Source organism: Hipposideros armiger, unplaced genomic scaffold (assembly GCF_001890085.2).
Source record: "Hipposideros armiger isolate ML-2016 unplaced genomic scaffold, ASM189008v1 scaffold_206, whole genome shotgun sequence".
In the NCBI taxonomy this organism is placed as follows: domain Eukaryota; kingdom Metazoa; phylum Chordata; class Mammalia; order Chiroptera; family Hipposideridae; genus Hipposideros; species Hipposideros armiger.
Genome location: NW_017731556.1, coordinates 1,180,374 through 1,193,701, shown reverse-complemented (window position 1 = coordinate 1,193,701; position 13,328 = coordinate 1,180,374). Strand labels below are relative to the sequence as shown.

Sequence of the window (13,328 nt, the reverse complement as noted above, 5' to 3'; positions counted from 1 at the left end):
TGTGTGTGTTGTTTTACAGTCGGGAATAGGCAGGATTTACAATTGTCAATGGAAATGCTAAATTCGTCGCCTCTGTTCTCGGTAGAGGGCGCTATAAATGCAAATTCTCCCACAAACTAACCCCTTTGGCGCCGGACCCCACCCCCAGAGGCGCCTGAGATTCCTTTACCCAGCGGACTGACTTCTGGCGGGTGGAAGCCCCGCCCCCCGGGGGGTGGAAACAGCCCCGCCTTCCGAGAGCTTCTCGCGATCGCTGCGACTGCGTGAGCTCTGCGTCACTACCGGCCGCGACACTTTAGCTCTCCGGCGATTGGTCCATTTCCACGGCCCGCTGCGTGACTTCCGTCCCGGTCCTCGGTTTGCACGTGTGTTGAGGCCTAAAGACGCTGCTGTGAGCCGGCCCTTGGCGGCGCCTGGGACGCAGGGTGTCACCTGCCCTGGGACTCGGAGAGTGTAGTCGCCCCTCTTTGGGGTGAGCGTCCCGCGGCTGCGACATGGTGAGCGATACCTGCCCCGGGGGCGGGGCGCTCTGGGTTTGCACAGGCCCGGGCTGGTTCCTTTAGTGCCAGGGGCCCCTGCGACCTGGGACTCGGAGGGCTTGTCCGAAGGTGCGGGGTGGCGGTGTGCGGCAGTGTCCCGGTATGGGTAACCCTCGCCACCCCGAGCGTACTTTGCAGTTTAGAGGTCTCCCACCGCCAAGTGCCTCCCTAGGGAGTGGACAAGAGAGAATGGCCTCCTCTTTGCCCGGAGGGGTCTCAAAACCTGTGACACAGGACCCAGACGTACCACCTGTGCTTCATGGGGTCGGGCAGAGAAGGATTTGCTGGGCTTTCCAGATGTTAGAGTGGCAGGTGTCTGCTCACCTGTTTGCTCTGGGTTAGGGAACTTAGGGGAGAGTCAAAGTTGCCGCCCAAAGCAATGTGGCTTCCTCAACTAGGATGATGCTTTCTCGATTTAGAGAAATAAAAATCTAGAAAGGAATGATGAATCTTAACTCAGTTTTAGCTGTTGTGTCCGGTTGCATGTAATGGTTGGTATGTGTGCTTGCAAGTGTCTGCCCCAGATTTTCTGGTGTCAGGCTCTTTGTCATTCTGATTCAACCTATCAGGGACCTTCTCTGAGCACCCAGCCTAAAGTTACTCTTTAACCATTTGCACATCACTGTTTTGTTTTATTTCCTTTACCTGAAACCATTTTTCTTGATTTGCTTGAGAAGAATAGGGACTTGTCTGACTTCCCCATTGCTGTATCCTCAGCACTCATAACAAGGTCTACCTACAGAGTGGGTGCCGACAAATGTTAGTTGGAGGAAGGTAAGTATAGATTGTATAGAACATAACTCGTAGTTGCTGTTACCTTCCCTAGAAGTGTAGGTTTCAAAAATCTTCACATAACTTATTGAAGATGCCTGCATGGACTATGATACTGTTCACTGTTGTTTTTGTTCTGTTCTAATGGCTTGTTCTGATTCTGTCCTTTGAAGCCTCACAGGAAGAAAAAGCCCTTTATAGAAAAGAAGAAAGCCGTGTCTTTTCACCTGGTCCATCGGAGCCAACGAGATCCTTTAGCAGCAGATGAGACTGCACCCCAGAGAGTTCTGTTGCCTACACAGAAAGTAGGTCCTGTTCTTTAGCCAGTAAGTTTGTAGGTGCACTGTTGATAGTTTCAATAAATTATATTAACGAGCTGCCAGTCGCAGATAACTGATCTGGGAAACAATTGATGACTTAATTTTCAGTAAATACTGGTGATTTTTACACTATGCATATTTATTTTATTTTTTAAGATTTTATTGGGGAATTGGGGGGAGGGAACAGCGTTGGGGAATCAGGGGAAGGGGAACAGACAAGTTGCTGTCCTTTTGTTCTTCAGTCTAGTGTGGAGGACGTGGCTTCACTGGCCCATGTTGGTATTGTGATCATTGCGCTCTTTTCAGGTGAGGCAGATCGGCCGCCGGCCATTGGACGGCCGTTTACGGCAGCTCACCGCTGCTCCATGCTGGCTGCCAGCCACACACGGTAGCTTACAGCAGCCCACTGTAGCCCCACTGCAGCCTACACTGTCACTGGCGACTCACGGCAGCCCAGCTCCAGGTGGAGCTGTTGTTCACCATCTTAGCTGTAGAGGGCGCAGTGTCACTGGCCCATGTGGGATCCGAACCTGCGGCCCTGCTGCTCAGCGCTTGCACTCCCAAGCCAACTCCTAACCAACAAGCCACTGGGTTGGCCCTATTTTTTATTTTTTTTAAAGACTTTATTGGGGAATTGGGAAAGGGAAACAGTATTGGGGAAGGGGAACAGCCAAGTTGTTGTCCTTCAATCTTAGTTGTGGAGGGCGCAGCTAGCTCAGCTCCAAGTAGTCGCCATCCGGCCACCCGTCGGCAGCTCGTGGCCACTCAGCTCAAGGTGCCATGTTCAGTCTTAGTTGCGGGTGGGCGTAGCCCACCATCCCATGCAAGATTTGAACCGGCAACCTTGTCAGGAGCACATGCTCTCACCAGCTGAGCCATCCTGTTGGCAGCCCGGTCGCAGCTCACTGGCCCATGTGAGAATCGAACATGCAACCCTGTTGCTCACAGCTTGCGCTCTTAACCAACTGACCCACTCGGCCGGCCCTGCATATTTATTTTGATTGAGAGGATAAAGCATCTTCATTTGAGTTGTTTAAATGAGCAAATCTTATAGAGTAATGATAAATATTTACTCAACCATCAGCCACAATTCTGGATGATGTTATTTAGGGCACAACCAAATGCTCAACCTCTGCTTTCCCTAAGATCCTTTAAATTCATAACCACAACCTGCGTCTTGCCTGCTGGTCACTCATCTCATGAAATGTAAAACATTGAAACTCATGAGTTAGCTTTAGCAAGTGCCAGGGAACCTTCAAAAGGTTGATTTGGTAATTTATCAGACAGTATACCTGTTAAGTGGGTAATGTGAAAGGCAGTGTTGGGGAACATTGGCCCTATTTCACTTTTCAGTAAAGCCAGTTTGTGTTGTGTTGAGAAGTTTCTTTGTATATAAATACAAGAAATTGCACTTAACCTTTCAAGGGTCCCTAGTCTTTTTTTCTAACCCTCCAAGTACATGATAAAACAAATTGTGTGTCTTGGCTTGAATTGTTGCACAGAAATGTCTAGTGGAAGGAAGAATTGTTTTCATTCCATCTTAATTTTATGTGGCACAATGGATTAGCAGCTCTGTGTTCCGCGACTTTGTCAGGAATGCGTTGTCTCATTCCTATCAGCCAGAATGTCCACGTGCCGCCTGCCTCCTGTTCTGAAAGCTGTGCTTACTGGAGGGGTCCTAGACCTTGTACTTGGAAGGAGTACTGATTCCCTTTTGTTTATTTTCCTAGATAAACGATGAAGAAAGGCGAGCAGAACAGAGGAAATATGGGGTGTTCTTTGATGATGACTATGACTACCTGCAGCACCTGAAGGAGCCCTCGGGGCCCTCGGAGCTAATTCCCACGAGTACCTTCAGTGCACCCAACAGGGGAGATGAGAACGAAGAAACTTCAGTAATTTCAGTAAGACTATTCAGCAATTTAAGTGTAAGAGAGAATGTGTGGGGTTGAGTGGAAAAAAACAAAACAAAACACCATTATTAAATCAATATAATGGCAAGAAATAGTGTCAGTCTGAGGAGCACACAGATAGGCCAGGCCCTCACTTAAAGTTGTACGTGTGTGCACACGTACGAGTATGTACAATCACGAGAGAGTAGGCCGCCTGTTCTCTGGTGGCAGTTGTCAAAAATAACAGCCTTTGACAGAGTGAGAACTTTTGATAGACGTAGTCATGTTACATAGCTCCTCTCAGTAGAAGAAAAGCAGCCGATATTCTATACGTAAACAACTTAACTGTTGCAGTCTTATATAAACTGTCCTAAAATAGAACTTAACTTTCGTGGAATGTTCAGATCTTTAACACTTAAAAGCTGTAGGCTAATCATCAGAGAGAATAGACACGATAGTTGTAATGAAATTTCTGTTACTCTTCTTAACAAAAATGCAGTTCACTTGAATACTTTATCTTTCCAGCACATATGAGAGCACATATTTACATGAAATTAGTGCTACCAATTTAAGTTCTGTTTTTCCCCTTTATGTTAAGGATGCTGTGTTGCATGCCTTTGTTATCTTGTTATTTAGTATTAGTATAAATTTCACTTAAAAAAAGGAGACAGTCACTTATTGGGTTCATTGACAAAAGGGAAGAGATAAACAGGGCACCAGGTTCCCCTCCTTCTTATCCTCCAGTCCTGTCATGGCCCAGGCTTTTTTCCCCTTGGTGAAGATGTGATCATAGCTCCTCTGGTCCATAGCTTGCTGTTTAAGGAGAGTTAAAAGGGTTAGATTTCAGGGTATCATCTCAAAAGAGGTAATAACTGCAGCTGTTCACTCACTCACCGGGCCATAGCGCTCTCGTAAGGCCACACACCCCACTACCACATCTCTAAACCAATTGACTCCTTCCCCAAGGCTGTTAGATCAATAGTAGGGTACTTATTGACTCACTTCCTCTACAACAAATGGAGGGGGGGGACCCACAGTGGCTCAACTTCTTTATCTTACGGAGGAAAGTTTTAATAAAGTCTTAACATTCTTCTGGCTGAACTGTATTGACAGTACAAGATTAGCTTTTATTCCTTAATTCATTTTGTGTGGCAGCAATTACTATCTGATTGGCTTTTTAACAGAATAAGGCTCTTAAGTGGACACTTCAGTGATGTTTACAAAGAGGAGTGAATTGTGTTTAAAAACAAAATTTCCATTGGTTTTCGGTAGCATGACACAAAAATCTAGATGAGTTCCATGTGCTTTTGTTTTTAACCTTACAGTAACTTGTAATAAACCACCAAAATTGAATAAACCAGAAATGTTGAATATGCCCTAAAAACAAAGTAAAGCAGTGTAGAAAGGTAGTTCGAAAAATTAGTACTGCTTGAGCAGTCCCTGATTTTCACATGAAGGAAAGCAGGTGCTGTCATGGTATAAAGCAGCTGGGCAAACTCAATATATTTAGGAACTACTGTATCCAATAAAAAGAATTACGCTCCTCTTTTCAAAAAAAGGAATCGCTCTCTAAACACTAATTGAGTACATGATTCTTGATTGTTTCTCAAGATTTGGAAACAATCTCCAAAGGTAAATCACTGCATATAAGGTAATCCTCCCCTTTTTTAACCCCTAAATTCCAAGGATTAATAATCACAAAGAGTATCTTTAAAAAAAGACTACATATATATTTTACCACAGTTTTCAAAAATTAATAATGTAATATACCAAAAATCATTAAATCATGCACTTTAAATGGGTGGATTATAGCTAGTAAACCTGGGTGGGGTTTTTTTTGTTGTTTTTTTTTTCGTTTTTTGTTTTTTTAACAAAAAGGACTCACAGCAGAAAACCAGATCTTTACCCATGTTTATGCCATCAAGAAACTCACTTTGGAAGCCATAACAGCTTGCTAGGTGTGCATTCCTATGTGTAGCCTTTACTCATGCTCTTCCAAGGCTTCCAATTCAGCATGCTCTGTCAGAGCCAGTGACAGGGTACATCTCAGCTTCACACCTGCTACTCACCTGAGGATGGGGAATGGGTGTCGAGGCACACGGAAATGGTAACATGTGGTGGTGACCCTCACATTATTAACTATTGGGTTGAAAAGATGAAACTTAAGTATAAGGACCAGTCATAAAATATGTGCCAACACATACTGAAGTCGATTGTGTGGTGTGAAGAATGAGGAGAGTTCACACCATGTTCTAGGACAGTAATCAAGGAGGGCTTCATGGAGGCAGGAGGCACTGAGCTGGCCACTGACGGGTGGGTTCTGTCGAAAAGAGGGGAAGGAAATCCCAGCCAGAAAGAAGGTACAACAGGCAGTAATGTGAAGTGTAGTGTCCGGCACACGTGTGCTCCATAAACTGCTTTGAATCAGCCTGTGATGTGAGGTGCTGGGCTTGATATGCAGAGGTCCTGGTGCTGAGTAACAGTAAGAAATTTGGATACATAGAGTAGGCTTGGATTTTACAGAGCCTTAAAAATTCTGCAAGATCACATAAAATATCAAAGGCGTTTAATCTGCCAGTGATAAGAAGGTTGGATTAGGTGTAGCCTAGCTAAGCAGTGATTGCAGTAATCTATGTCTTCATTAACCATGAGTAAGGTGGTGCCCACAGACTGATGTGAAGTCACTGTTTACAGGAGACTTCAAAGGAATGTAGGGGTGGAAAGGAATGTTTTATGACCACCCTAGGATTTATGACAGCTAATTCACAAGGGCTGTGCCATCACAGAGATGAGGACGTTATCTCTGTTTAAGGGGGAAAAATTTTGTTTTGGACCTTGAGAGTGGCATTGCACGACCTGGCTTTGAATCCCCGAACTTCACTTAACCAATTTCAGGCAGGCAGGCATTTAATGTTTCCTAGCTTTTGTCTCCCTAAAACATGCTGATTCCTCAAGGGGTTGTGAGGATTCAGTGGAGCAATACCTTGGAGAGAGTTTTGTGAAGTATTGGCAGGAAGTGGCTTTTGAAATGATGATGGAATAGAGGCATTTCAAGAGTAAAACTGGAGCATACGTAAGAGGGAGCCCAGAAAGCAGTTGTACTGGTTCCCTAGGACCACTGTAAAAAATGACCACAGATTCCCACTGGGTGGCTGAAGACAACAGAAATGTCTTCTCACCATTCTGGAGGCCAGAAGTCTGAAATCTTGTTAGAGCTTTTAAGACAGGCCTGGTTCGGTCTTAGGGGCTCAGGAAGAACCTGGTCCATGCCTGTCTCCTCACTTTTGGCGGTTGCTGGCATCTTTAGTGTTCCCTGGCTTGTGGATACCTCACTCTGGTCTTCGCCATCTCTTCATGTAGCATTCTCTCCTGTGTCTTCCTGTGTTCACATGGCCGCCTTATAAGAACATACCAGTCATTGGATGAGGGCCAGTGTCATCTCACCTTAACTAATGACATCTACAAGGACCCTATTTCCAAATAAGGCCTCATTCTGAGCTGGGCAGACAGGAATTTTGGGGGGACACTTCTCAACCCAGACTGGTAGTTCAGAAGTATTGCTAAATAAACCTAATCATTGTGTAATTTCTTTTTCAAGACCACTGGAATTAAGTTGCCTTCATCAGTGTTTGCATCAGAGTTTGAGGAAGATGTTGGATTGTTAAATAAAGCAGCTCCTGTTTCAGGTGTGTTTCATTTCTTTACCTTTTCAAGTGGGTAGAACTCTTTTATGGAAAGAAACATAGCAACGATACAGGGGTTTTTTTGTTTGTTTGTTTCCTGATAAAGTATTGAAACAATTGAGATGTGTCTGACTTCAGATTAGAGATCCTTAGAAAGGGATGAGTGTGATTGGCATCCTTTTCTTTTATTGCCATCAAATTCTTAGTCTTTGAAGTTCCCATTTGGAAAGTGGGAAAATGATTTTTGGTGATTTAGTAGGGGAATTTGAATCTTGACCTAACCTTTTACAAAGGGAACAGTGATACTCAATTATTCTTACATACATACAGTATAATCTTGAAAATACTTACAGTGTTAGCTTTTAGAAGTTCTTCCAATTTGGAAGTAGTGTGGCAATATTTTATAGAAGTCCCGTTTTACTATCTATTCCAGATGCACTGAAAATATTACTTTTTTTTTTTTTCAATACCAACAGTATTTTAGAATATACACAGAAGTCCACACAAGTTTTGTTTTGTTTGGTATTTTCTTCTAAATTGCCTTAATTATTAACACTTGCCATGTAGCATTTATTCATTCGTTCATTCTACAGATCTTTGAGTTGCCACTGTGTGACAGGATCTTGAGTTAAACCAGAATAAAGCATAATCCCTAACCTCAAGGAATTTACCATCAGTTGGGAAAGATAGACGATAAATGGGAAATTACGATTATAGTACAAATGGATAAATGATGAGGCATCAAACCAATCTTGGGGAGTTAGGCAAGGTGTCCTAGAGAAAATCACGTTTAGGTTGATTTCTTAGGTCGATGTTAAGCAGGTGGATGAAGGAGGGTGGGATGGGAAGGAGAGGATATTCCAGGCAGAGAAAAGTGTGTGCCAAAGCAGGAGAACTTGAATGAATGTAGGAAACACATTTTAGCATGCCCAGAATGAAGGGGAAGGATTACTATGAAATGAGGCTCGAGAATCAAGCAGTGGCCTCGTCATGAAGGGTGTCGCAAGCCATGTTGGTATACAGGTTTGAACCTAAAACTTTTTCTTGGACTCTGTAGTATTTTTACTTACAGAAGAACATAGCTGAAGAAACAGGTTGGGATTTACTAAAATCTCATAGTCTGAAAAGATAAGGTTTAATAGGCAACAAATACTTAGAATTACTTCTAACTGCTAAGAGTTATTTCTAACAGATGAATTTAAAATCCGGTTTCTTCCTGCAAGTCAAAGCTTTGAATTTTGCTAAATAGACACAGTTTAATATTGTAGATCCATAATGGAAGGGTTTTCACTAGTGGATATTGAAACCGGAGGATTTTTTTTCCTTTTTTTATTTTCTTGCAGTCATCCACCTCTATTTCTTTCACTTAGACTGAACTTCTTAAAGTTCTTAATCATTCTATTATGCTCAACACATAGAATCTGGCCTATGGGTATAATAGGTACTAAAATTATGTTAATTAAGTGAGAGAAGGATGCCTTGGGAATTGTTATGCAATTTCTGTTTTCCTCCTAGGACCTCGGCTGGATTTTGATCCTGACATTGTTGCAGCTCTTGATGATGATTTTGATTTTGATAATCCGGATAATCTGCTTGAAGATGATTTTATCCTTCAGGCCAATAGGCCCAAAGAAGAGAAAGAGGGAATGGATATACGGTATGTGTGGTTTGTTTCGAAGCAGGGATGACCTGACTGTTGCTGTTTTAATAAAGTAACCATAGAAGGTTCCAGCTGAAAGAGACTTTTGAGAGCATTTGGTCTGAGACTTCTGTATTTTATAGCAGAAAATGTGAGCCTTGAGGTCTTTACAAGCCATCAGCAGGTGGGGCTAAAGTGCAAGTTGCTTGATCGCTTGTTCATTCCTTTTCCAAACATACCAGACGGTCAAGCAGCACAGCTGTTTCTGCCTAAACAATAATCCTCCCTCAAATACCCTCAAATTTCACTTGTGTAAAGTCATTGGGTTCTGTTGTTTTTCAAGTTGTTTTGACAGTTAATTTATGACTGACTTTAGGAAATCTGGGGCTGAAGATGGCAGTGAGTGGGACGATGTGGCGGATGAGAAGGAAGGAAGTAGTGATGATGATGATGATGACGACGACGACGACGACTATGACTCCACAGGCTCTTTATCAGATGAGGATATGTCTGCCCCTGGAAAGTCTCCTGGGGCTCTAGAACATCACTTGTTCTGGGAAGAGGAAACGAAAAGTCGCTTTACTGAGTATTCTATGACCTCCTCAGTCATGAGGAGGAATGAACAGCTGACCCTGCATGATGAGAGATTTGAGAAGGTAAGGTCCCCAATTAAGGGCCTTTTAACACTAGTTCTTAGTAAATTTTATAAGACATAGGAATCCAAAGCTAGAACTTTCAGCATTAGAAAGAGCCTATAACTTTTATTAAAACAGACTGTGAAACCACCCTAATTTTAATTCTGGAAAGAATGCATATAGTTCAAAACATGGCTTATCAAACCTCCTGACTTTGCTCTTAGAATGCTGACATTTTGACTCCAAACCTCTCCAGTCACAGTCCCTAAGATTATGCTGTTTCCCTCAAGCATTAGCCTAAGCATAAACAAAATTCCATTTCTTTCCGTTCTGTGCATGTGTGTTTTGCTCAGTGATCTATCCCCAGGGTTGGCTGGCATTTGGTAGGAGTTTAAACCATGAACTGTTCAGTAAATGATGGATGGATGGATGGATGGATGGATGGATGGATGGATGGATGGATGGATGAATGAATGAATGACTGGCTTTCTTCAAGATGAACCTAAGATAAAGGTTCTAACTTTGCTGTCTTTTAAGTAGGTACTAATTTCCCTCTTTGAAAGAACTAGGCAAACTGTTACTACAAATAACCTCACTTCAGGAGTTACATCACCCCCCTACTTACTCTTACAAAGCCTGACAGTGTGAACAGCATTTAAATAAGACAGAAAACATCACCTAAACACAAATGAAATTTGTACATTAGTTTGCATACTCAGTAAATTTGAAACTATTTGTTCAATACTCAGGTAAAGATTTCTGCCTAGCATTTTGCTCTCCGAGCTGAACAGAATAACTGCCTTTCATTTTCATATTAAATGGCAACCCATTTTCATTCTGAATGTAAGTCTTAAAGTGCTGGGTACAGTGTCTTCCACATCATATTGTTATGGTGCTAAGTCCCGTCTAATATGTTAATGGTAGATGTGATCTCATGGTCGTGCTTATCTTGTGTAGAAATAAAATTAATGTAAATGCTGTAGTCTTAATGAATACATTCATTTTCATGGTCTCTTGTCTCTTTATATTCAAGTTTTATGAGCAGTATGATGATGATGAAATTGGAGCTCTGGATAACGCTGAATTGGAAGGTTCCATTCAAGTAGACAGCAATCGCTTAGAGGAAGTTTTAAATGACTACTATAAAGAGAAGGCAGAGAAGTACGGTGACTTTTCCTTGTTTATCTGCTTTTTTTCATTTTCAAATAAAGTCTATAATTGTACAAGTGAACTGAATCACCTAGTCAGAATCCATATTAAGATAGTACATTTTCTATAACTTTTGGCTCACATTTTGATATTAAGAGTTTTGAAGCTGAATATAAAAGTTGCTGGGAACATACTGAGAACCACTTTCTCTAAAACTTGGTCCTAAGAATCATGATGCGAGAACTGAGGGTTAGAATGGGAAATACAGGGTCACATTCCGCTTAAGAATGAGACGGCGCTCCTAGCCTCCTGGACTGAGAAATTATTCTGACTTCTAAGTGTATATACTCTTAATCTTCCTGAAATGCCAAGCGTTCTGAGAAGTAGATATTTATGACTTATAGAAAGATAAGAGCTTGTCTCTCCAGCCAGAGTAGTATAGCTTTCCAGCCAAATAATTTGGTGAATCATCACTCACATGAAGGTGATTTATCTGGGAGAAACTAATGAGGTGTTTACATCTGCGAGGAAGGGCTGACGTTCCACGATCACTGTCATACGCAGGTCCTGCAGTAGGATAAGCGCTGCATACTTGAAGTGAATTACTTGAATACTTTGGAGAGACAGATGGGCTAATACTTTTCGAGGCTTTGAACAAGATGGTTTTAGGAAAGCTGCTATTTTGTTTAATGTGTTATATCCTTGCAAAGATGCAGACAGATTTTTCCTTCCTGTCAGCAGAATGAGTGTCCAAAACCTGCTGAAAGGGAGAGGTAGGGCTAGATAGAGCTAATTTTGAGAGGCAGGGACAGAGCACATGAGTATGTAAGTTTTAAAAAATGCTGTTGTTTCCATAGTTCTTTAAGTGCAGTTTGAGTGACATATAGTATCATCATGGGTGGTGTTCTTATTTTCCCTTCCTCTACCTCCATTTTTGAAAACTCATCCAAAAGTTGTGTAAAACTGAATACTCTTGAACCCTTGGAGGACCAGGACCTGCCAATAAATGAACTTGATGGGCCTGAGGAGGAAGAGATTGTTACTGTAGTTCTTGAAGAAGTCAAAGAGAAGTGGGATTGTGAATCCATTTGTAGTAAGTATCTTGATGTCCATTTTACTGCTAAAAGTACAACAGTAATTTTAAAGTATTAAGTATATCACCTGTTTGAAAAGGTATATATTTTGTGAAAATAACTTGGAAAAAGAAATATTCCTATTTTTAAGTTACAAATGATATAAAAACGTATTTAAGAGAGATTCCAGTGTTATTGTGAACTATGAAGACACCAAAGTTGGAAAAATAGTAGGAGAAATTAGTGTTTTGCTGAACTGAAAGTGTACTTATTTATGGTTTTTTTTTTTTAAGGCACATACTCAAATTTATATAACCATCCACAACTTATCAAGTATCAACCAAAGGTAAGTCCTAATGTCCTGAGCTATTTGAAATATGCAATGCAGGAAATGAAGTATACAAGTTATTTTTTCACAGTGACTTGATCTCTAGTGGCTACCAACACCATTAGGAAAAGCAACAACAATGTGTCATCATAAGAGAGCTATTTTTTAATAGGAATGGGAAATAACCCTAGTGCTATTTTTGTCTTTATTTCAGCCCAAACAAATCCGAATATCATCTAAAACAGGAATACCTCTCAATGTCTTACCAAAGAAAGGATTCACAGCAAAGCAAGCTGAACGAATGCAGATGATTAATGACAGTGATCTCCCCAAGGTGTCCACCCAACCTCGCTCTAAAACTGAAAGCAAAGACGATAAAAGAGCAAGAAAGCAAGCTATCAAAGAAGAGCGCAGGGTAAAGTCCTTTTCTCAGACGTGAGATTTACAACGAGCTGGTGGGCAGGGCGGTCATGGATCTTTTGTAAAATTAGTCTGCACCAGTTTGCAGAGTTGACTGACGTGAATGTATTCTTGTACAGGAGCGGAGAGTAGAGAAGAAAGCTAACAAATTAGCATTCAAGCTGGAAAAAAGAAGGCAGGAAAAGGAACTGCTGAACCTGAAGAAGAATGTTGAGGGACTAAAGCTATGACAGGAACATTCAGGGTAAGGGCACGTTCCTCTGAGGGGCGACTCATTATGTTCAAGAACGAAGAAGGACCTTCAGAGAAACAAAACTGACCCGCCGTTTTTATTGGCAGGTGCTGAAAGGAAGCAGTACAATATTTGTATTTATACCAGCAAGTTTGTAAATACTGTAATATTTTAAAATTTAATATGATAAGCTTCGATTTGCTCTGAAATAAATGACTTCATGAATGTGGAATGTTCGAGTGAATTAAAGGTAAATGTCTTCATAACGTAAATGGACTTGGTGTACTCTTCATTTATTTTTGTGTGCTTGTCCTAGTTGCCTTTTGCAGATGTTCTCAAATATTTCTTTGAAATCCCTCCACTCCTGCTCAGGAGTTAAGTGGTTTAATTGGCTGTATATAGAAAAGTGGCCCAGTTACGCTCAATTTTGAGATGCTGAGTGGTAAGAAAAGAGTTTTTCTGAGAAGCCTCCACTGGTAGGAGACTGTTTCCCTTTGCTGTATGTAAAGGTTATTTCAAAAGGATGGTAAAACTGAATATTAAGCTTGTTGGGACTCAATTACTGGATGACTTGCGTTTTGGAATTTAGGAACAGTGAAGACAGGAAACAGAAGAAGAAATAATCAAGAAAACTTCCTTGGCTGCAG

At 41.6% G+C, this 13,328-nt stretch overlaps 1 protein-coding gene across 1 annotated transcript; it reads left to right on the top strand.

The window, feature by feature from the left end:
* The first annotated feature begins 312 nt into the window (after positions 1-312).
* Positions 313-12,948, top strand: LTV1 (LTV1 ribosome biogenesis factor). The gene is made up of 11 exons (XM_019653736.1): positions 313-497; positions 1,484-1,615; positions 3,361-3,534; positions 7,121-7,208; positions 8,721-8,862; positions 9,221-9,500; positions 10,513-10,640; positions 11,582-11,721; positions 11,995-12,047; positions 12,244-12,444; positions 12,569-12,948. The coding sequence occupies exons 1-11, from the start codon at positions 495-497 to the stop codon at positions 12,677-12,679; spliced, it is 1,452 nt and encodes a 483-aa protein (XP_019509281.1). The 5' UTR covers positions 313-494; the 3' UTR covers positions 12,680-12,948.
* The last annotated feature ends 380 nt before the right edge of the window (positions 12,949-13,328 follow it).